Below are 21,646 nucleotides of genomic sequence, written 5' to 3'. Positions count from 1 at the left end.
AACCTTCCTCTAATAAGATAAATCTTCTGGGGGTTTTTTCTTTGATAAAACATCTGTCTTCTGCAAGTAAGGTAATGACTACAGCTACCTATCTCACAGGACACCAATTCAAACAATCTGAACTATAGGTTTAAACCACCATGGGGCAGTATTGAACCGGACAACATTTGTTGCCCTCTTGTAGCTGGGCTTGTATTATATCTTTCCCCCCCTTTTTCTCTTTTTTTGCAATATTATTATTATTATTGAATACATTGTGGATTAGATTTGAATTATTAGTAAAACCAACGTCAGGTTCAGTCTTCTGGTTCCTTCATAACAGAGTCCTGTCCATGTGTATCAGACAGCACAGAACAGCAAATCAGAACAGCAAAGCTTCTGTTCTGATTGTAATCGACCACAACAGCCAGTCAACATAAAAGTACAACCAAAACAGCCTCTGTGACTTCCTTTATTTATATTTTATCCTGTGTAACAGATCAAAAAGTGTGACCTTCTCATGTAAAATGGTTCAGACTGTGTCTTGCGTGAAAATTCAATTAGCAACTTCTTCAGTAAAAAGCAAACTTGACTTAAATATTGTTAAAAAGAAAAGTGCACATAGTCTAATTCCCTAATAATTAAAAAAGTGCGTGTAAAAATATTACAAAATACAAAACAAAAAAAAGAATCCTTTATCAATACATTCCCTTGAATCAAACATCTGCACACCAAACATTGTTTTACATTTTTGATTAGATTTAGGATTTAAAAAAAAATCACAAACAGTTATGTGATAAGGCCATGAGGACGATTTGAATTCTTGAACATGTTAGAAAAGAGTGCTTGAAAACATTTCTATTTTCACTTTAACACTATGAAATCAAAAGAGAAGTATCAAGGACACATTAAAACACAATCCCTGCACCTCTGCAGCTTTAAATGCTTGAATGATTGAATTAGTTGGAGTGTCCATTAGAGCACAATTTAGCCTTCGCCTCACAAAGACTTTTTCTACAGGAAGTCCATGAAAATGGCATCATCAAACTACCGCAGTTCTTGCACCATAAAAAGCACCAAGTCTTATGTTATCACTTCCTCTGATATAGTATGGCAAAATAAATTAAGCTGTAAAGCAATAAGGTCGGCTTTTTTTTTTTTTTTTTTTCCCCGGTGAGAGTTATTTACTACATGGCGAAGGTGCAAAAGTGCCAAACATAGAAAACACACTTGCAAATTATTAGCCAGTTATCTGTACAAACTTCCTGCTGGTTAATATATCCCTTGTTTCCCAATCAAAAGTCCAGCATGCAGGCTAAAGAATGATGAAGTAAATCACATACTCTGCCCTAAAATATATATATTAAAAATATCCCTTTACTCTCATTAATCTACTTTTGTGCAAAAACATAGCTGAAGCAGCCACAGTGTGTGTTTGTTTCTTTCACTCCGATGTGAGGAAGGAAGAAGTCCTGTCTGTTCATGGCTCACTGAAAGGCACCACCTTCTTCCCAGCTACAAACACCTCCACAATGTTTCGATCATCACCTGCCAAAGGACATGTTAGGGAAGAGAGATGTATATGAGAACTGAGAGACTGAAATAAAGAGAAGTGACAAGATACATAAAGAACCGGAAGCTCACCCAAATTCAAGAACTTCTCCAAAAGAATCTGAAAGCCAACGATTACAGATTGTTGTTATACTTCAGACGGAGTTTTTGCTTTTGAGCACTTTATGTGTCAACATACGTGGACATCTCCCACATTACCTGTGGTTTCTCGCTTTGGATTAGGTCGATGGGTCCACCTGGGGCAGCCACATTAACTCTCAAGGCATCAAAGTCCTTTCCCACCTTAAAGTTTCCTGTTCGCTCATCCAGGGACAACGCTGCAAACAGAAAAAAACAACAGTTTGATTGTCACCATACAAGTTTTGTAGGTCAATGTAGACAGTCTATATATCTACAACTGTTGCCAAATATCTACGGTATTTGTATTTGGATCTCACCTTGACTCCCTCCCAGTGTGGCCAGTCTGAAGACCTCTTCAAAGCTGAGTGTTTTGTGTTCTGGGTCCTGGATGGTGAGGACTTTGGACGAGTCCAGGGCTCTTCGCACAGCATCGAGGATGGAAGGTGAATAGCCTCCTGCCACATCTGATGGAGGACAAACAGAGGAGGTTGAAAGACATTCACTGACATATATCTTGGACAAAGGCAACTTCATTTAACTGTTGATGGACATCAAAGAAACTCTAAAATGTTCCCTCTTTTAACACTAAGTTAACCTGCCATACCTGCTCAGACTTTATAATGTTGTCGAGCATTTTCACTCACCTGTGCCCAGCCCCAGCTTCACCTTGTGATTCAGGACGTTGCGCACGTTTAGCACTCCGCTGCACAAGCTGGTTAAACAGAGAGATCACCAACTGTAATAATGACTTATTTTTTGTGTGGACCGTCTCATTGGCCTTTTTACCACCGTCTGTCTATTTTCTGGAAAGCATTGGAATCAGTTTATTCAGCTTCAATGATTAAACAATAATATTGAATGTCTTACTGTCCTAATTTTAAGATAAAATCTGTACAAATGTCTGACCTTATCTCGGTTCTGAGTAAAAACTTACGAGATGTTTGAATTGGGACAGTGGGACAAAGCAGCTCCTGTTTTCCTGAACAGAACCAACTCTTCGTCACTGAGGTGGCAGCCATGGGCCATAATAGTCTGCAAGGCATCAGGAACAGTTTGTCTGATTTTATGCAAGCATTCACATTTTACCAGAGGTTTGGTAAAACGTAAACGGGACTGGGCTCTTACCTTGTCTGTGAGAAGGTTGCATTTGTGATAGATGTCTGTGTAAGACTCCGAATTGGGGAACAGCTCCTTCACCCACTCCACCTCCTTAAGATTTTCACTGATGTGACTCTTAAATAAATAAATAAATAAATAAATAAATAAATAAATAAATAAATAAATAAATAAATAAATAATCCCTTTAGGTTCTGAAGTAGAAATCGTCTGTGATCAGGTTGCCACTGTTAACTCACTTGAATATGCAGCTTGTTATTCTTAGCCATTTCTCCCAGCTTAGCAAGCAAGGTCTCTGTGCAGGACGGTGCAAAACGTGGAGTGACCACTGGCTTCACCAGGGGGTACTGTTAGGACCAGCAGCCAACCCGAGCACAAAAACAGTAAAGTTAGACAACAGCGCTGACCGGTTTCTTTACGACTCTTTCACAGGATCCTACCTTTTTGTTCAGTAGCTCTTTGATGAACCTTTTGAGAGAAAAGGAAAAAAAAATCATGCATCATCAAATAAATAGGTGCAACACATCTTGTTTACAGTTCATTGTGTAGCTTACGTTGAGATAAGTGTGAGACAAACACTGTTTGGCTAACATAGTTGTTATGACAAATACAATCTGCCTCTGAATCTGAAGAGGATGCACTTTCTTTGTAAAATAAAGTGTTATCGACATTAAACAGTAAAGAAAGGTGTAGAAGTTAATGCCCACTTCTGTAAGAAGTGCCTCATTGTTGTAAAGACAGTCTGGAGCATCAAGGCTTAAAATGTTCCACATTAGGAGAGGAGCAACTTATTAAAGACTATAAACCGCTTTGTTCAATTAATCTGCTATAACTAAAATGGCTCCCTCGGGGAATTTCGCCACTTTAGAGATCTTGATTCTGTCTGCTTCCATCACAGGACAAAACAGAGACACAATACAAAAACAACTAAGCAAACACGCACAATCAGTACTGAATAAAAAACACATGCAGGTACATAGAAACTGTGAGCAGTGATTTGAGGCCAGCATGCCAACATGGATTCAGGAAAAAAGCTGATTTCCAATAAATAATAGTAATTTGGTGTTTTCGATAGAAAGTGTTGCTTCCTTCCTAAATAATTTCATGTTGTTTCAGACAGTATATATTAAGAGGTTCTTGTTTGGTTATGATGCAAATACGGTGGTGGTTCTTGAAAATCCACTGTATGAGCACCTCCTTCTGTTTCCCCCAAACCTCAGCCCTAATGCTGCCCTGGGCAACTGCCCACATGGCTCATATCAAAATCTGCCAGTGTTTCGATAAGTAACACAGATAAATTTTGGATACAGGTACTTGAGATATAACAAATTAAAGCTTGACTCTGTGTCCCGATAGACACATTGACCTGGTGAAAGGCATTTTCAGGATAAAAATCCTAAACCAGTTTGTAAAGCTGGATGTTTAATGGTTTGGGGGTTTTTTTCCCTCTCAAACTATCCAGCTCTTTGTTTCTCAGTTGCGTCATGTATCGCATCAAAAAAGTGGTAGCCGAAAGATAAAGCATTTCTCACTGAAACATATCTGTGGTGTGTTTGAAACTGTTTACCTGCACAAAATAAATCTAAACAAATTAAAATAAAGTTTGAATAGTGTACATGGTGTTTCCCAGGTCCAGATCAGCACACTCACCGATAGGTCTCTTCTTGAGATTCTTCAGAGGTTTCTCTGTAATACTTCACACCGTCGTTTCTGTCCATACACACTTTCCCTACTAAGGCACGCTGGCCAAAGTCATCTGCAAATGCAATAGGAACAATACATTACATTGCAATAAACAGCAGTGATTGTAGTCCTTTGTGATCAAAATTTTTCATACTCCTCCAAAATTTAGATGGTAAGTTACTCTCATTCAACCAATATATTTATTTCTGATAGGAAAAGAGGTTAAAGATTATTTACATAAATAAATAAAAAACTTTTATGTCCTTGCAGCAGTTAAATTCTTTTAATATTCACTTTTATATTATATTTTGTATTTTGATGAGCTTCAAGTCTTTAAGATTAAAAGGCCTCCTGCCATAACCCTAATATTTAGATCCCTCCACAGGTTCTCTATGGGCCACACCAAGTAATATTACAACCAATATTATTAAAGTCAATGAATTAAAATACTGTTGAAAGTTCATGCATTTCAGCAACTCAGTTTACAAAGTGAAACATGTTACAGTATATGGATTACTTATACACAGACTGATGTACTAACGCTTGTATTTCTGTTGAGGATTTTTTTTATGTGCCTACAACTTATGAAAAAATATTATTATTATTATGCTGCAAGATTAGGCTTAAAGTGGATATTTCGAATGTCTATTTCTCCAATAATCAGAACTAGTTTATTCCCTGCAGGTCATTTTATTTATGAGATGTGGAGATGTACATGAGTAAGCTAACTGCAGAACAAGATGAACTGGGAAAGAGTCATTTTAAGTAATACCAGTGTTTACGTGTTAAAAGCAAGTATTACTTAAGCACTTAAGACTGTTTCTTGGCAACTGTGTTTCAAATAACAACAATCCTCTAATGGATGATGATCCAACTGTCCAAACTTGTTCAACATGTTCATCCGTATGTCATCGAGGAGGGATCACAACAAATTAATTATAATCAAAACAAGCCACACTCCTCAAGATACTACTTACTATTGTAGTATAGGCTACTACTATCACAACCTTGCAACTGGGTAAATAAAGTCTATCTATCTGTAGCTGGTTAGAAGTCACTGTTTTCTGGACTACAGAAAAAAAAATGTAAACAGAGGGAGGGCAATAATTTTTGACCTCGTACCAAGGGTGAAAACAAAATCCTGGATCTGGGACGCAGAGTGGAGCTTAATCGAGCCTGTCTATTACATCTGTTTGTCTCTTATTATGAAACGGTGGGATAGACACATGCAAAAATATGGAATGGTTTATGTTTAAACATCTATGAAAACTTAATCTGTAACCAGAAACTTAATATCTTACTAGAAACTTAATGTCTTACCAGAATAGAACAGACACATACAGACACATATATATTACGGTATACTTTCAAGATGGTGTCGTTTTAATTCAACACTGAGGCAATCTAATTAAACGGAAACTGAATTTAACTGATTGCCCAGCCACAGACACGTGCTGACATCTGACAGTTTTTCACATACAGTTGGGCCCGAAAAGTACAAAGTTGAAGGTTCAATGACTCCGCTTACATAAAACGACGGCTTAAGGCTGCCTGACCTGTGCTTGATTCCGTACATTTGCAGAATTGCACATGTATTGCAGAATACGCCCACCGTTGTGCAATGCAGTGAGATGAGATGATAAGAACATGGCATAAAGGTGAAAGACTTTTCTGCTGTCGAAGACCCCTCAGATGGAGAATAAATACGTAAAATGAAAGTAAAAATGCGATGTGACCTTTACAACCAAAGAGGCATGTGATGATCACGTTTCTTTCATTTCATGTCATTTTATTTTTTTATTTCATTCACTCAATAATAAATATGAATAGTGCACGTAGCAGAAAGAAGCATAAACTTGTAGTATTTTTTTTTTTAAATTGCTCTGCATAAGACAATGACACAAGTTAGCTGAGACGTGTTACGTAGCGAGAGACGGATCTCTGAGACACATCAGATGTCTAATAAGACAGTTCAGAGGACAAATGATATTTTTGTGGCTTGCCCCTCCCTCAACATTTTAAGTAAAAATGTTATCAGACCTTAAAAAGCTTCAGGTTCACATTAAAACGAACGTCAAGTGTGTGCAGTTTAACAGCTATATTTTATTCTTGTTTTTCGTACTATCTGCTGCTCTTGTTCATGAGAGCAACATACCACCGGTTGGATAAAAAAAACACTAAAAAAGATGAGTTCTATCTAAAACTTAGCTTTACATTAAAGTGTTTTGTGTGTGTGTGTGTGTGTGTGTGCGTGTGTGTGTGTGTGTGCGCGNTTTTTTTTTTTTTTTTTGTTTAATGGTTTAGCTAAATGGATAACATCGCTGCCAGGCATTTTTAGAGTGCATTCATTCATTCATTTATTTATTTATTTATTTATTTTTACCAGAGTAAAAGTCACATGTCTTTCATTCTTTCCAGCAGGGCCACCAAAGCGTGTAAAATAAGGAGAAAGATCTGGGGAACATACTAGATTCACCTTACTGAAAATAAACTTATTATGTTGTGTGTCTGTGTTTGGCTGAAATTATATATATATATATTTCCAACTTAGCGATGGTTCTTAACTTTATGGCACATCTTACTTTATTCCAACCAAGAATCTGCTGCAGCAGCAGCAAAAACTCGATTAGACTCACCTGTGGTCATGATGTTACTAAAAGTTAAGTTGGCAGTGCAAAATATCAGGGAAATATGTAACTGCAACGCTATTGCTAAATATATCAAATGTACTTATTGACATCGATAACCCAGTCAAGGTTTCCCCCAGAAAACTTGCTAAGTTGGGTGGCAGGGCAGTCATTCATCCAGAGGCCCGTCGTCTTTTTGAGTTAAAAATGTTTAAAGTGGACAGAAAATTTGAAAATATCACTTGATTATTATGCGTTATTAAAAGATTGGAAGATTAATAACTGAGCACCAACTACAATGTCTTAAAAATGCAAACATTTAAAAAAAAAAACTTGCATAAATAAGCAATGCTTAGCCTGGTGGGGGCACAAGTAAAGCCTGGTAGCCCGCCAGGCTTGTAATACACTGGGGGGAAACCCTGCTAGTTTTTCTGGATCTCTATTTTTTATTTTTTTCATTATTGCAATTTCCTCATAACTTGTTTGTATTAGAGTCTTCTTAGCCACTAAAAATATACATCACATTGGTTCAGCACAGGTAGTTAAAGACAATGTGTTATTAGGATGCAGAATCTGAAAGCGTAGCAATTAAAATGTGATATTTTCAAAGACATTGCATCCATACCGTTTTTTGTAGTTGGGACCTTGTAGACACTGATAATGCAGTGATGATTGCGTCCCAATCTTGAGCTCCTACTATGTTTAGTCCATAGTCCATTGGCGTATAATGACAGGCACAGCAGTTGCTATTTCAACCATTCAGATTTGTCAACGTTCGTCCATTTCAGGACAATGACTACAAAATCTATCATATATTACTATTATTTCATGATTGAACTTTTGCACATGAAGGCTAAGTACTTCTACTTGCATTAAGCTTAAAACACCATTCAAACCTTAAATGCAACAAGACTTGCATTTAATTGTAATTTTTGTTTAAATGCGACTTTTCTTGCTTAAAGATGATTAAATCACTCGCTCGACTGCTAAACTCAGATTCTATATAACAATTTTGGAAGCTGTTTCTTCCTTGTGCCACTCCTTTAACAATAAATCAACCATTCAAGCATCCGAACTTGGAGAAGTTGGTCCTCTTTCAGATACAATGACTTTCAAATAACTGTTTTTGTTTTGTTGTTTTTTTTTAAAGCTTTTAAGCCACATTAATTGATAGCAAAAGAATGTAATCTGCTTTTAGCTTATTCCACATATGGTTAAAGTAGTTCATAGTCCTTGACTTTTTAACTGACAATTTAAAGATAACTATTTCTGCATGTGTGTGTGTGTGTGTGTGTGTTTTACACCTTACTTGCAATCTGACCAAGCAGAAGAGACGCATCAGTGTGTATGGTGGCAAAGTAACACGCAGTGGTTGTTCCGTTTCTTAAAGTTCTTTTCTAAGAAGAAAATCCAAGTATTATATAACAACATTATTACTGTGCAGTTTACATTTTTCTGTTATGAAAACCGCTAACCTGTCCTCACAAACAAAAACAAAAACAGTTTGCAACCTATGCAACTGACTCAGTGGTGGTTCTTGCATGGGTGAGCTCCTGTCTTGTTTTCATGCATAGAGTAAAGGTTTCGCATTTGTAAACAATGAATATGAATATGTCAAATTACATTTAGGAAACTTTTATGTATTAATTATTACATATAGTTTTAGCTAAGGAGCTTCAAGGACCAAAAATAATTAGAATTTTTTTGTACTTTTTTGTTTAGTCATAGGCAGAAGTGATTCTAATGTGCACCTCATCTCTGTACAGTATAGTATGATCCAGTTAATGTCGGTCCAGTCTAAACAGCTCAAATTTTGAACTAAATTCCACTCCAAATTTCTTTAAAACTCTCAATCAGCACTTTGACGAAAGTGCCGTATAAGAATCAACAAATCAGCTGTAGCACATGTTTAGGTGTGTAAGCCAGATATACTAACTGGTTTTTGCCACCATCCAGCAGAATGATGCCCTGGGTGGTGAGTCACATAACCCACCTCGTAAACCACCTCAAGTTTGGACATGTGAAATATGTTGTTAAATTGCCACAAATGTCATTGCTCGTCTTTTATTTACGAAGCAGGTTCTGGAAAAATGCCTAAATGTGCACGCCGACTCACCACTACTTGAGTGTAGACCTTCTTCGCAAACTCTATGTCCTGAAAGCGTGACTCCACAGGAAAGGTGTACGTGTTGAGCCACTGCAGGAGAGGCATATCCAGGGCTGTGCCTGCGTAGCTGTACTGGGGTGCATGGATGTGCGTGTCTATCATTCCAGGCATAAAGAACTCACTGCAAGATATGCAAAATATGAGCAAGCTGTAAAAATGTGTCCCTTATGCGGAAAAGAAACATCTGGTGCCTAGGCAAAATTAATAATTTCTCTTATTGCTACATTTATTTAAATTTTCATCTATGGAGCAACTGCCCTGAATAGTTCTGCATCATGAGTGAGTCACACTTTTACTCACTGTTGTCTCAGCTGTGTCACTGCAGATGAGCAAAATCCAAAGCTCTCAGACAGTTTCTGTAAGTCTTTACCTTCCCCAATGAACGCAATCTGATGGAAAAATATGAATCAGGTGAGAGTTAAGAGAATGACACAATCATTTTAAAGCAGTTTATGCAGCTTCAGTAAAGTTAATGCAAATATATATATAAAAATATATTTCTAAGCCTTGAACATGTCCATCAAGGCAAACAAAAAACTGAAAGCTAATAGGCAGAGTTGTCCATTTAAAGAGATTTGTACACATACATGGACATACACAAACACTCAGCCACGAGAACTGGTTGTGACGGAATGTACTGATAAAACTACCCATTAACAAACTGTTAAAATATTAAGAAAAAGCTGTCCCTGCATTCAATGAGTACTTCTAAAAATTAAATAATATTGAACATCTTTTCATGTTGGTGTAATTTGTCAATATACAGATAAAAAACTGCTTTACTTTGGTTTTAATTAATAATCAAAATTACAGTGGAAGTAATCACTTCTGGCAGAACAGCAGCAGGCTGTCTGTATCAGGAGATCTCACTTACAGTTTGGTCGTCTCTCTTATTTTTACTTTCTGTTGTCAAACTTAAATCCCCGTCTGAATCTTCATGCTCCAACTTGTTTGTGCACTTTGCTTCTGGTACACCTAAATTCCATATTAGTCTATTCTATTCTATTCTATTCTATTCTATTCTATTTTTGCGTTAGTGGAAGATTTATTATAAAACTTTTCAACAATTAATAAATCCCTGTTTGGAGCAGATCTTGAAAATTAGCCAGTAACAAACCAGTAACAACACATATTATTTATATATTTTAGAGCTCTCTTTGTATCTGGTATATTGAGAGGACATGTCAGGAGTTCATTTTGGCGATTTTTACATGACAAGATTATTTCACCTGAAGAGCAAGGCTATTTTTCTTTAACGGTGAGTATTTTACATTTTTCTCAAGCTTTAAATCAAATACATTTTTAACAGTGAACATAACAAATATGATTCCAAGACGTATTAAAAGTTACAAAACCTTTCCCTTTGAGTCCACTCCAAGAAGCGCATCCTCCAGGATCTGCAGCGCCTCCTCAGCGGTCGAGTGGACAAATGTTCCCCTGCAAACGAACCGAATGTCGGTGTCAGACTTCTCAGAAGTTTGCATGTTTCCACCAGAGCAAAGTAAATGTGCAAACAGAGCGGCGACGAAGGCTACCTGCCGCAAAAAAAAATAAAAAAATCGAGTTTTATAGCCTGCCCCACAATCCAACCCTGAGGAGGTGCTCCTATTCACCTGACCGCAGAGACTTTCCGCAGCCAATCAGAAGCAGCGTGGAAGCCTGTGTGGGTGTGGGTGCGTGTGTGCGTGCGTGCGTGGGAGCATGAATTCGTTGTTCATCATAAGTTACAGTGATCAGCGAGTGTCATAAGTGTGGATGTGCCAATTTCCGTTTTTTGCAAGTTGGGGGGAAAAGTAACTTGCATAGTTCAGCACCAAATTATGACAGATTTAGGTGTAAAGTAATATTTTAGTTTGATCAACATGCAATGCCAAATATTCAGTGGATATGCTACACAGCACATACTTTTCAATACTCTCTACAAACAATCATTGTCTATTAGTATGTAATACTATTTTTCTGAGAAACAGAATATTTGGGTTTCATGTATATATGAACCATATTTATCAACAAATAACTAAACTAAATGCTTGAAATGTAACCATCTGTCAGGAATGAATCAATACAACAAATACATTTCATGCTTTAAACTAAAAAACAGAAATGGTGTAACTTTTCTGTGACATCCTTATTGACAGATATTCTGGTAAAGTTACCAACAGAAGTGGCAATCAGCAGTAATCTAAAAATGAAGCAACAGGAAGATAAACCGGATGACACATTACTTCATTTTAAAGAACAACTTGCTGTCGGTAGACAGTCAATGAAAAAAATAAATAAAAATAGCTTTATCAAAGTCTCAATTTAAAATCTTGATCTAGCATTAATTAAACATCATTAAATATTAATCATTGTACTACAAAATTAAAGTGCATTGTTAAATTTGTCTGGCATTTTTCACATTTTATGGGACTTCAGTGATATTACAAAAACTGGATGTTTTCTCCAAAATTAGAGAAAAGGCAACCTTAAAAACTGCTCAGGGACATTTAAGTTTTGAAATGGCTTAAACCACAATCCAGACTACAGAGCCATATTCAACATAAAATCTACAGAGTCACCCGAAGATAGACGAGATCTTCACGGTCTGACTGATAACTTTCGCAATTCATAGAGATGGAAACCTTTTCTAGAAGACCGAATGCTGAAATTTAAACAAAGGCTGCTTTAAGCCAAGTGTTGACTTAATAGTGTGCACACTTACACAGGTAAGTGGGTGCTGCTTTTTTTTTTATCAAACTTTTCCTTCAAACGTATTTGTTTTTTAGTTTATTTGTTGATGAACAATGTCAAATTACACGAAAGAGACTTGAAATTATTTATCATGTTATTTTTTACATCACAAATCAAGTGTGCACTTTTGATTTACATTATATGTTTAGCCTATCGCCAAAAGAGGACATTCCTTACTATAATTCTGCACTTGTAGATATTTTGTTGTATGTCACTAGTAGACTATATGTTCCTCTTTTTTATGCGGTGTTATTTAACCATATTTGGTGAAGTTTCATGACAAAGAAGCTTAAACTGTTAAGCTGCACTAGAGCACAATGTCTCTGAGAATGATATCTTAGCTTAAGTCATAGACTAAAAATGATCAGTACTGGATCTTGTTCTCTTAACTTAGGGCTTAAAGTTGGCGTAGTATTTGTCACATGGAAGTTCCCCAGTAAACTTTTCTTTTTCAGTCGTCTTCAGTAAGATCAAGATTTCAGTCACGAGTGTGTCAGAGGACCATGTGAGGACATCAGGCTGTAAGTAAAAGTGCGTCCCATGAGATCCATGACTAATGCTGATGTTCGTCTCAGTGATGTGCCCTGGTGAGGAAATAACTTTTTGATTTACCAAGCCCACATGATGAATGAGAACATGTGTTTATTTTTGGTAATGGAAGCATCCATGAAAGATGTCTAAGGGTACTGTGTGTCAAAATATGATAGAGTATAAGAACAATTACAATTAATGTTATTCCATGAATTCCAGTAAGTGTGTTCAGTCTGTTCCAAGTGTACTTTGTGTGCCTGGATGAGACACAAAAAACAAGAAGAAACAGAGATGGGATGTTGATAAAGAGCTCCATGACAACAGTTGGTGAATCATGCAACAAAAAAAGATATTTGAATTGGACTACCTCAACTGTTAACACAAACTACAGAGCCTTGCTATTCATATTAGTTTTTGTGTATTTTGTCACATTACAATCACAAACAGATTATGCTGTGGTTTCATCAGCATAATCCGATGAAACCACATGTGTCTCACTGGCGCAAAGTCGCACATAATTTGTGAGGTTCAAAAAAATTTGACACATCGCCAAAAGAGGACATTCATCACTATAATTCTGCACTTGTAGATATTTTGTTGCATGTCACTAGTAGACTATATGTTCCTCTTTTTTATGCAGTGTTCTTTAACTATATTTGGTGAAGTTTCATGACAAAGAAGCTTAAACTGTTAAGCTGCACTAGAGCACAATGTCTCATAAAAAAAGACGATTTTCCATTTGTAATCAGGCCTCCAGCGCAAATCCTTTCAATGCATCGCTGCAATTACAGAGTCGGATCCGGCAGAGTATGTTTCCGTCAGAGCCCCACATCCAGACATTGACATTTTTGCCCATTTTTCTTTACAAAATAGCTCAAGCTCAGTCAGATTTAGAGCATCTCTGAACATCCTGTTTGACATTTCGCCACAGATTCTCAATTGAATTTGGATCTGTGCTTTGACTGGTCCCATTCTCACTCATGAATATGGATATGATCAAAACCGTTCCATTGTTAGGGTTTTTTGGAAAGTTAACCTTTTCCCAAATGTCAGGTCCTTTGCAGCCTACAACAGCTTTTCTTTCAGCCATTTAACTCTGACCAGCTGTCTTGTCCCTGATGAAACTGCTACGCAGACCATCATCAGGCAAGATGTACTTTTAAGAATTAATTTCATGACTGAACAAATGCAATGCTCCAACTCAGTCCAAAAATGTCAATAAAACAGAGAGATGCAAACTTTTTCTTGTACACCTTGCACTTCTGGGCTCCATGTAAGATTCCAGGTCTTAAACATGGTGGCATATATTTCTTGTAGTTTCTGATTTGTTTCGTATCAAAGCTTTGGGAGTCAATCCTTGTTTCTCAACACATTTCTTGTGACCCTGTTGTTTATTTGCAACAAAATAGTTGATAGTTCCGTGACCATACCTAAATATCGTGGTAATTTACTCCATTAAAAACAGCTGGTTGAACTTGATTTGATTTTGGGTGTCCTCATAAAGGGAAATGACAACACACCACACTTTTCATTTCAAAAAGATGCTGGAGACTATGTACCACATTCTTTAACTTCACCATTGTGCATTCATTTCTTTTGTCCTATAACATAAAATCACAGGAAAGTGATATGGCAGTAGACAGATTATATGGTATGATGGTACTGTTTGATAAATGTAGGAAAGATTTGCTGAAAAAAAAAAAAGTTTTAGCTTTGGATTATAAAGTTTGGAACATTATAATCCAAAAGGTTTTAGCTTTATAATTTTTTTTTTCATAGTTTTATAAAAAAGTTTTATAAAACTATAAATGAATGAAAACCAAAATATTGGTTTTCAATGAAAACATGAAAACCAATGTTTTTATTGAAACAATGAAAACCAATGTTTTCATTGAAAACACTGAAAACTAGTTGCTAAAAAAAAATCCTGTGGCCAGAAAGTTGAAAAAGATATAATTATAAATTGGAAATTTTTTTTTTACATTTTCAAACTACAAAACAAAACAGGGTGTTTCAACGTATAGGATTTTGCCATTTCATTGGTATTTGAAAATTTAAGAAAAACTAAATAATGTTTTGATAAAAAAAAAGAAACGCCGAGAAGATGAATGTAGATTTCAGGCTGTTTTCCTGCAACAACCAGCTTCTTTCTTTCATGTGTTGCTCAGCTTGTTAGAGGCCATGACAAAAACCTCATTCAGTCTAAATTTTGAAGAAAAAAAAAAAAAAAAAAAAAAAAAAACAACAACAAAACAAAACAAAAAAACATTAATCTTTAACATTTAGCAGAGACACATTTGGAAAAATTTCTGATTTTTTTGGTGAACTTTTCTGTTTCGAGTCTCTGTCCAAATCATCTTGTTCTTCCTCAAGGTTGTCAAATTCATCATCATTGTCATCAGAGTCAAAATCTTCCTCTTCTTCTTTCCCTCGCCTTTGTCCCTTCTTTTTCCCTTCGTCTTCTTCTTCCTTCTTGTCCAAGTGTGAGTTCACTCTAAACAGAGGCAGAAACAGAATTAATCTCTTTGTTTTGCTCATTTGTAGCAGAAAATGAGGCCTGGGATTTTTTTGATTTTTTTTTAATCTGGAAAATACTGGAAAAAAAAACGAAAAAAAAAAAAAAAAAAACAATTCCTAAATTTTAGAACAAAAAATATTTTTGTAGGAATTGAAATGAAGCTGAAGATATATACAATTATGAGCCACTTTGATTCAGTCATTTTCTCACAATTAGCATTAATGTGTCTTATCGTCCAGAAGATGGCAGCCTTACGGTGAAATTATTACACGTTACCATGCTTCTCTGCTGTGAGGGCAAAGGGTAAAATAAAAGGACTTTTCTGTCTTCAGACCAGACTGTTTTTTTTTTTTTTTTTAAGAGAATTTAGGTCAGATCAAAACACAGAAAGATTTTATCCACTCACGGAATAATGATGTCTTCTTTCTTCCCACACTTGCAGCAGACCTCAAGCTGAAGCGAACAGGGCTTACAGACAATGTGGTACGCATCCCTTACTGTCCTTTGAGAGCACTTGACGCTGTAAAAAAAAAAAAAAAAAAAAAAAACACAGATTGTTATCAATTAATTTCAGAAAAGATTTTCTGCACATACATGACAATGAAACGTGCAAACGGTGTATTAAATGTGCCTGTTGGGTCCCTGAAGGCTTGTGTTGCTCTTTTTGTGACAGGCCAAATTTAGACAGCAAACTTTTGTTAACAACGTGGAATCAGCACGCTTAAAAAAAAAAAAGTCCCACTTTAGAAATTGAATTTATGAATAGAAAAGGCAAATGTTATTGATCATTGACATCCATGCTTATTGATCCTCCCAGCAGATAATGGGCTTCAACATTTTACTTCAGAAAAGGCAGATCAGCTCAACATTTCAACAGTCCGCACCGCTATCACATCTGAATTTTATGTGAAATAATAATTTTTTACCATATCTTTACTAACTGTGGGTGACTCCAGATTTCTACTATTATAATTGTCAGACAAAACAATCCTTTCAATCATTTGAACCATTTTGAGAAATCAATGAGGGGCCTAAACATACATACTCACCACTTTTTGGGTTGCGTTAGTGGCTTGTATTTGTTGTACTTGACTTTCCACTCAAGGACACCCTTACAGTGTTGACAGAGTCCATCATGGATCTTTGAATTCGCCTTCTGTAGTTAAAAATCATTAAGTAGACAATGTGGGGATATTAGAATGAGATATAGTGATGCACAGTGCTAATCTAAATAGATGTATTCTAACAACTCCTTCTGTTTTGGGGTGAAATTACTGCACAATTACTGTGGTCCTTTGTTGGTTTCTGATAGTCTTGGTCTTCTGTGTTTCTGTATCCCTTCCAAAACTAGTAGTGCTCTGTGTTTATTTTCCTGTTGGAACACCAGACTGTGTGCAAGTACCATCTAATCCAAACTGACACACTTAGAGGAAATACAATTGGTTCAAATAATCAAGAACCACATGAGTCTATGCCTATCATAAACCAGAAGCCAATGAAGAACCAGTGTTTGTTGGAGTTATTAGATTTAAAAGATTGGACCAACTGCCAAGCATGGTGATGGTAGCAGAATGCTAAGGGTTAGGTTCTAGATAGAGGAGCTTACTTTACATTCAAATGGATCTTTACCAATAAGAGCCACTTTTCCCGCTCTTTCTTCAATCAAATAAATAAGGTAACTGAATTGCAATTTCGGAAGTCATAATATGGTTTCTTTATTTTCAAGATATTAAGCAATCAAAGTAATCAAATGTTAAAAGAAGGCTACTGACGTACCTTCACTTGCGCAGTCGCTCCGTACTTGTCGTTTTTGAAGGCAGTGCTGTTTTTATGCTTCTGAGCTCGTGAGCGAGATACGTTTCCTTTCTGAGAGCTCATTTTATTTTCTCTTTAGCTAAACTATGTTGGTTTTGGTTGAAAAATCCAACAAGCATGCCAGCGAAGGAGAGGCTTAACCCGGAAGCAGTAAGGAGTACGTCACAAAACGTTTTTGGGGTCAAAACACTGACCATTTTAATTAAAGCTATTAAGATAAACAGTGTAGCCTATGGTTTTGCTGCACTAGTAAATAATGTCACCTTTATTTATGATTTAAACTTTGGTGTAATATGAAGCGTTTTCGATGACGTCACCTGTTAGGTTGCAACATAGTTGCATAGTGAACGCCCCGGTGGATGCAGATTGAGCTTTTTGTTTCAATAGTAATTTCTGATTGGCTGAACAAAACGTCAATAACATTGTCACGATGTCGCACATAGATGTAGAAGAGTAGACACGGGCACTGTGTCCCACAGCCTAGAGAAATAAAAATACGTCAGAGCGGGCGCCATGTTGTAAGTGGCAAGTTTTTTTTGGGATAGTTTTTTTTTTTTTATTTCGCTTGTTATGGTGACAAATTTTTTCATACGCTAATTAATATTAGCGTATGAATATTAATTCATTCATACCAATAACTAATATGGTATTTATTGAAACAATGTGAAAAAAGAACAAACAAAAAATATATATATTAAGCAATATAAAACAGTGTACTTAATGTACTTAAGTTAACTAACTCACCACTAAAAACTTACATTAACTTAAAAAAAAAGAATCTGGTATGTTATTTTCAATAACTATTAGTGGCTTCAAAGTGTAAATCATCTCTTGGTCGCCAGTTGTTTATAAGAACAGCTCAGTTGAAAGCACCTGGGTGCAATTAAAACTGAATAAAGATCAACATCAAATGTGCTTCTTAAATAAAATAAACAATTTCAAATTTTCCCTTTAGGATAGTTTACTTTCTGCTTACATATTTTTATGTTTGTATTAACCTACTTGCATCATCTTTTCCATCACTTCGCTGCTCTCTGAATTACCCCACTGGGGGATTATAAAGAACAACCGAACGTTGCAACAATCTACCACCTGAAATTAGGGGTGCACTAATAAATTGGACCCAATTTTATTCATTTAAGATTATTCATGAAGATCGGTGATCGGTCAATACTTAGACGTATTGAACATGACTGTTAACTGTACTAGACTGGCAACCTGTGCAGAGTGTACCCCGCCTCTCGCCCGGAACTTTAGCTGGAGATAGGCACCAGCTCCCCTCCCGACCCCACTAAGGGACAAGGGTGTATAGAAAATGGATGGATGGATGGATGGATGGATGGATGGATGGATGGATGGATGGATGGATGGATGGATGGATGGATGGATGGATGGATGGATGGATGTTAACTGTACTTCAGTGACATCACAGTCACCAGATCTCAATCCAATAGAGTGGCTTGGTCATATGAAGGGATTGAAGGGTTGCGACATGGATGCACATCAACTGCATTATGTTGTCATATCAATATGGAGCAACAATCTCTAACGAATGTTTCTGAAACCTCTTTGACATACATAGTTAAGGCGGTTCTGAAGGTTTAACCCACTTGGTGTGTGCCTAGTAAATTGGCCAATGCAATTCATCATTGGCCAGTTTGTACTGACATTTACCATTTTTTATTAGTCATACAAGTCTTGTTGGGTGTGTGTACTATTCGTAATGTTATGTATAACATGCCCTGTTTTCAGTTCTGAAAACAGACGCATTTGTTTTCAGAAAAACTGCAACAAAGCTGCTGCAGGTGTTTTGAAACACATAAAACACCTTCTCAAAAGTATCTCACCCCTACTGAAGAAGCATCTTTTGAGCAAAAGATGCTTTTTGAGAATCGTTTGCCGGTGCCACTCACAATATGGCGGCGGTGTTAAAGCTAGCCTTCGTCTACCTCCTCTCTGTCTATGTTGCCACTCTGCGGCGTCATGTAGGACCTGCCCAACATTTCCTCAAACAGTCCACAAATGGTGGCCTGGCTTTATCAAACTCCTCGCCATTGGTCCTCGCAGCTGTCGTCCCGACGCCTCGCCCTCCTCACAAGCGAAGCGATAACCAGAACGAAAGCAGAGATGTTTCGGAGCCAAGTGATACAGCTGTGAACTGTGTCGCGAATCGTTTCCGATTTGTTTTCCGGATTTTCAGACCCTTTGTGTTTTGTTTTGTTGTTTTGTATTTTTTTTTTTTCCTTTTCTTTTTTTTTTTACCAATGTCCTCGCTGAGGTTTGTCTACTTGGACAGCGTGAATGAAGCAACCTTGTTATAATTCTAGACCGTATGCTGAGAGAAAAGCGAGGTGGAAGAAAGAAAGAAACAACAGTAGAAAAAAGAAAAAGGCTGTTTGGACCCGGAGGACGAAGCGCCTTGCTTCCGGACCTGTGAGGGATATCTACACTCAACGTGACATTGATAACTGATAGGAGATAAAACCGAGGATAATCTGCGGCCGGGTATAGCCCCGACAATCTGCTGGCGTCGAAAAGAAGATAAATTAGTTTCCGTGGTGTGAATAAAACACTACACAGTGGCGACGCTGTCTCCTGGAAGGAAAAGGGAAGAAAAACAAAGAAAACACCACGGTTCAGGTAACGTTGGCACAATCTAGCCCTTCGTTTTAAAGAAAAAAACAAAACAAAAAACAATACTCCTACTGTGGTTTAGCAAACAACATATTCCTACAAATTTGACCAGATGCAACCCGGATGGAGAAAAGGACTGTGGGAAGCGGACAGGCTTTTCCTGGGTTTGGGCTCCTTTGGGGAAACCACTTAAGCAAGATGCTGAAGAACCATCGTGCAGTTTTAATGGGGGACATTTATAATCACAAGTGGCTTCAAAGAGTCTAAATCATCTCTTGCGCTGCCAGTTGTTTATAAAACGGCTTCAGCAGACTAGCTATTAAGAGTTGAAAGCACATGGATGCAATTAAAACTGAATTAGCTTCAACATCAGATGTGCTTTTCAAATCAGCAATGTTAACATTTAAACATTAAAACTGACACGTGGAGGAATGAAAGAATCATAAATTCTGATTCAAGCGCCACATACATACTAATGTCTACATCTGGGCAGAAAATCTAAGCATTTCCTGTTTTTTTTTTTTTTTTTGTTTAATGGTTTAGCTAAATGGATAACATCGCTGCCAGGCATTTTTAGAGTGCATTCATTCATTCATTTATTTATTTATTTATTTATTTTTACCAGAGTAAAAGTCACATGTCTTTCATTCTTTCCAGCAGGGCCACCAAAGCGTGTAAAATAAGGAGAAAGATCTGGGGAACATACTAGATTCACCTTACTGAAAATAAACTTATTATGTTGTGTGTCTGTGTTTGGCTGAAATTATATATATATATATTTCCAACTTAGCGATGGTTCTTAACTTTATGGCACATCTTACTTTATTCCAACCAAGAATCTGCTGCAGCAGCAGCAAAAACTCGATTAGACTCACCTGTGGTCATGATGTTACTAAAAGTTAAGTTGGCAGTGCAAAATATCAGGGAAATATGTAACTGCAACGCTATTGCTAAATATATCAAATGTACTTATTGACATCGATAACCCAGTCAAGGTTTCCCCCAGAAAACTTGCTAAGTTGGGTGGCAGGGCAGTCATTCATCCAGAGGCCCGTCGTCTTTTTGAGTTAAAAATGTTTAAAGTGGACAGAAAATTTGAAAATATCACTTGATTATTATGCGTTATTAAAAGATTGGAAGATTAATAACTGAGCACCAACTACAATGTCTTAAAAATGCAAACATTTAAAAAAAAAAACTTGCATAAATAAGCAATGCTTAGCCTGGTGGGGGCACAAGTAAAGCCTGGTAGCCCGCCAGGCTTGTAATACACTGGGGGGAAACCCTGCTAGTTTTTCTGGATCTCTATTTTTTATTTTTTTCATTATTGCAATTTCCTCATAACTTGTTTGTATTAGAGTCTTCTTAGCCACTAAAAATATACATCACATTGGTTCAGCACAGGTAGTTAAAGACAATGTGTTATTAGGATGCAGAATCTGAAAGCGTAGCAATTAAAATGTGATATTTTCAAAGACATTGCATCCATACCGTTTTTTGTAGTTGGGACCTTGTAGACACTGATAATGCAGTGATGATTGCGTCCCAATCTTGAGCTCCTACTATGTTTAGTCCATAGTCCATTGGCGTATAATGACAGGCACAGCAGTTGCTATTTCAACCATTCAGATTTGTCAACGTTCGTCCATTTCAGGACAATGACTACAAAATCTATCATATATTACTATTATTTCATGATTGAACTTTTGCACATGAAGGCTAAGTACTTCTACTTGCATTAAGCTTAAAACACCATTCAAACCTTAAATGCAACAAGACTTGCATTTAATTGTAATTTTTGTTTAAATGCGACTTTTCTTGCTTAAAGATGATTAAATCACTCGCTCGACTGCTAAACTCAGATTCTATATAACAATTTTGGAAGCTGTTTCTTCCTTGTGCCACTCCTTTAACAATAAATCAACCATTCAAGCATCCGAACTTGGAGAAGTTGGTCCTCTTTCAGATACAATGACTTTCAAATAACTGTTTTTGTTTTGTTGTTTTTTTTTAAAGCTTTTAAGCCACATTAATTGATAGCAAAAGAATGTAATCTGCTTTTAGCTTATTCCACATATGGTTAAAGTAGTTCATAGTCCTTGACTTTTTAACTGACAATTTAAAGATAACTATTTCTGCATGTGTGTGTGT

At 36.6% G+C, this 21,646-nt stretch overlaps 2 protein-coding genes across 2 annotated transcripts; both read right to left on the bottom strand.

Annotated features, from left to right (window-relative positions):
• Positions 1-437: 437 nt before the first annotated feature.
• Positions 438-10,800, bottom strand: gda (guanine deaminase). Its single transcript, XM_008418977.1, has 14 exons — positions 10,620-10,800; positions 9,565-9,653; positions 9,214-9,385; positions 8,407-8,494; positions 4,438-4,543; positions 3,228-3,255; positions 3,027-3,134; positions 2,797-2,904; positions 2,606-2,703; positions 2,316-2,383; positions 1,989-2,135; positions 1,750-1,868; positions 1,624-1,651; positions 438-1,527 (listed from the first exon to the last, which is right to left on the bottom strand). The coding sequence occupies exons 1-14, from the start codon at positions 10,746-10,748 to the stop codon at positions 1,460-1,462; spliced, it is 1,356 nt and encodes a 451-aa protein (XP_008417199.1). The 5' UTR covers positions 10,749-10,800; the 3' UTR covers positions 438-1,459.
• A 3,664-nt stretch (positions 10,801-14,464) lies between these two features.
• lg9h9orf85 (linkage group 9 C9orf85 homolog) lies at positions 14,465-17,079 on the bottom strand. Its single transcript, XM_008418976.2, has 4 exons — positions 16,823-17,079; positions 16,096-16,202; positions 15,453-15,566; positions 14,465-15,022 (listed from the first exon to the last, which is right to left on the bottom strand). The coding sequence occupies exons 1-4, from the start codon at positions 16,922-16,924 to the stop codon at positions 14,797-14,799; spliced, it is 549 nt and encodes a 182-aa protein (XP_008417198.1). The 5' UTR covers positions 16,925-17,079; the 3' UTR covers positions 14,465-14,796.
• Positions 17,080-21,646: the final 4,567 nt, after the last annotated feature.

Source organism: Poecilia reticulata, linkage group LG9, assembly GCF_000633615.1.
Source record: "Poecilia reticulata strain Guanapo linkage group LG9, Guppy_female_1.0+MT, whole genome shotgun sequence".
NCBI lineage: Eukaryota > Metazoa > Chordata > Actinopteri > Cyprinodontiformes > Poeciliidae > Poecilia > Poecilia reticulata.
Note: the sequence above shows the minus strand (reverse complement) of the source record. Positions and strands in the feature narration are given on the sequence as shown.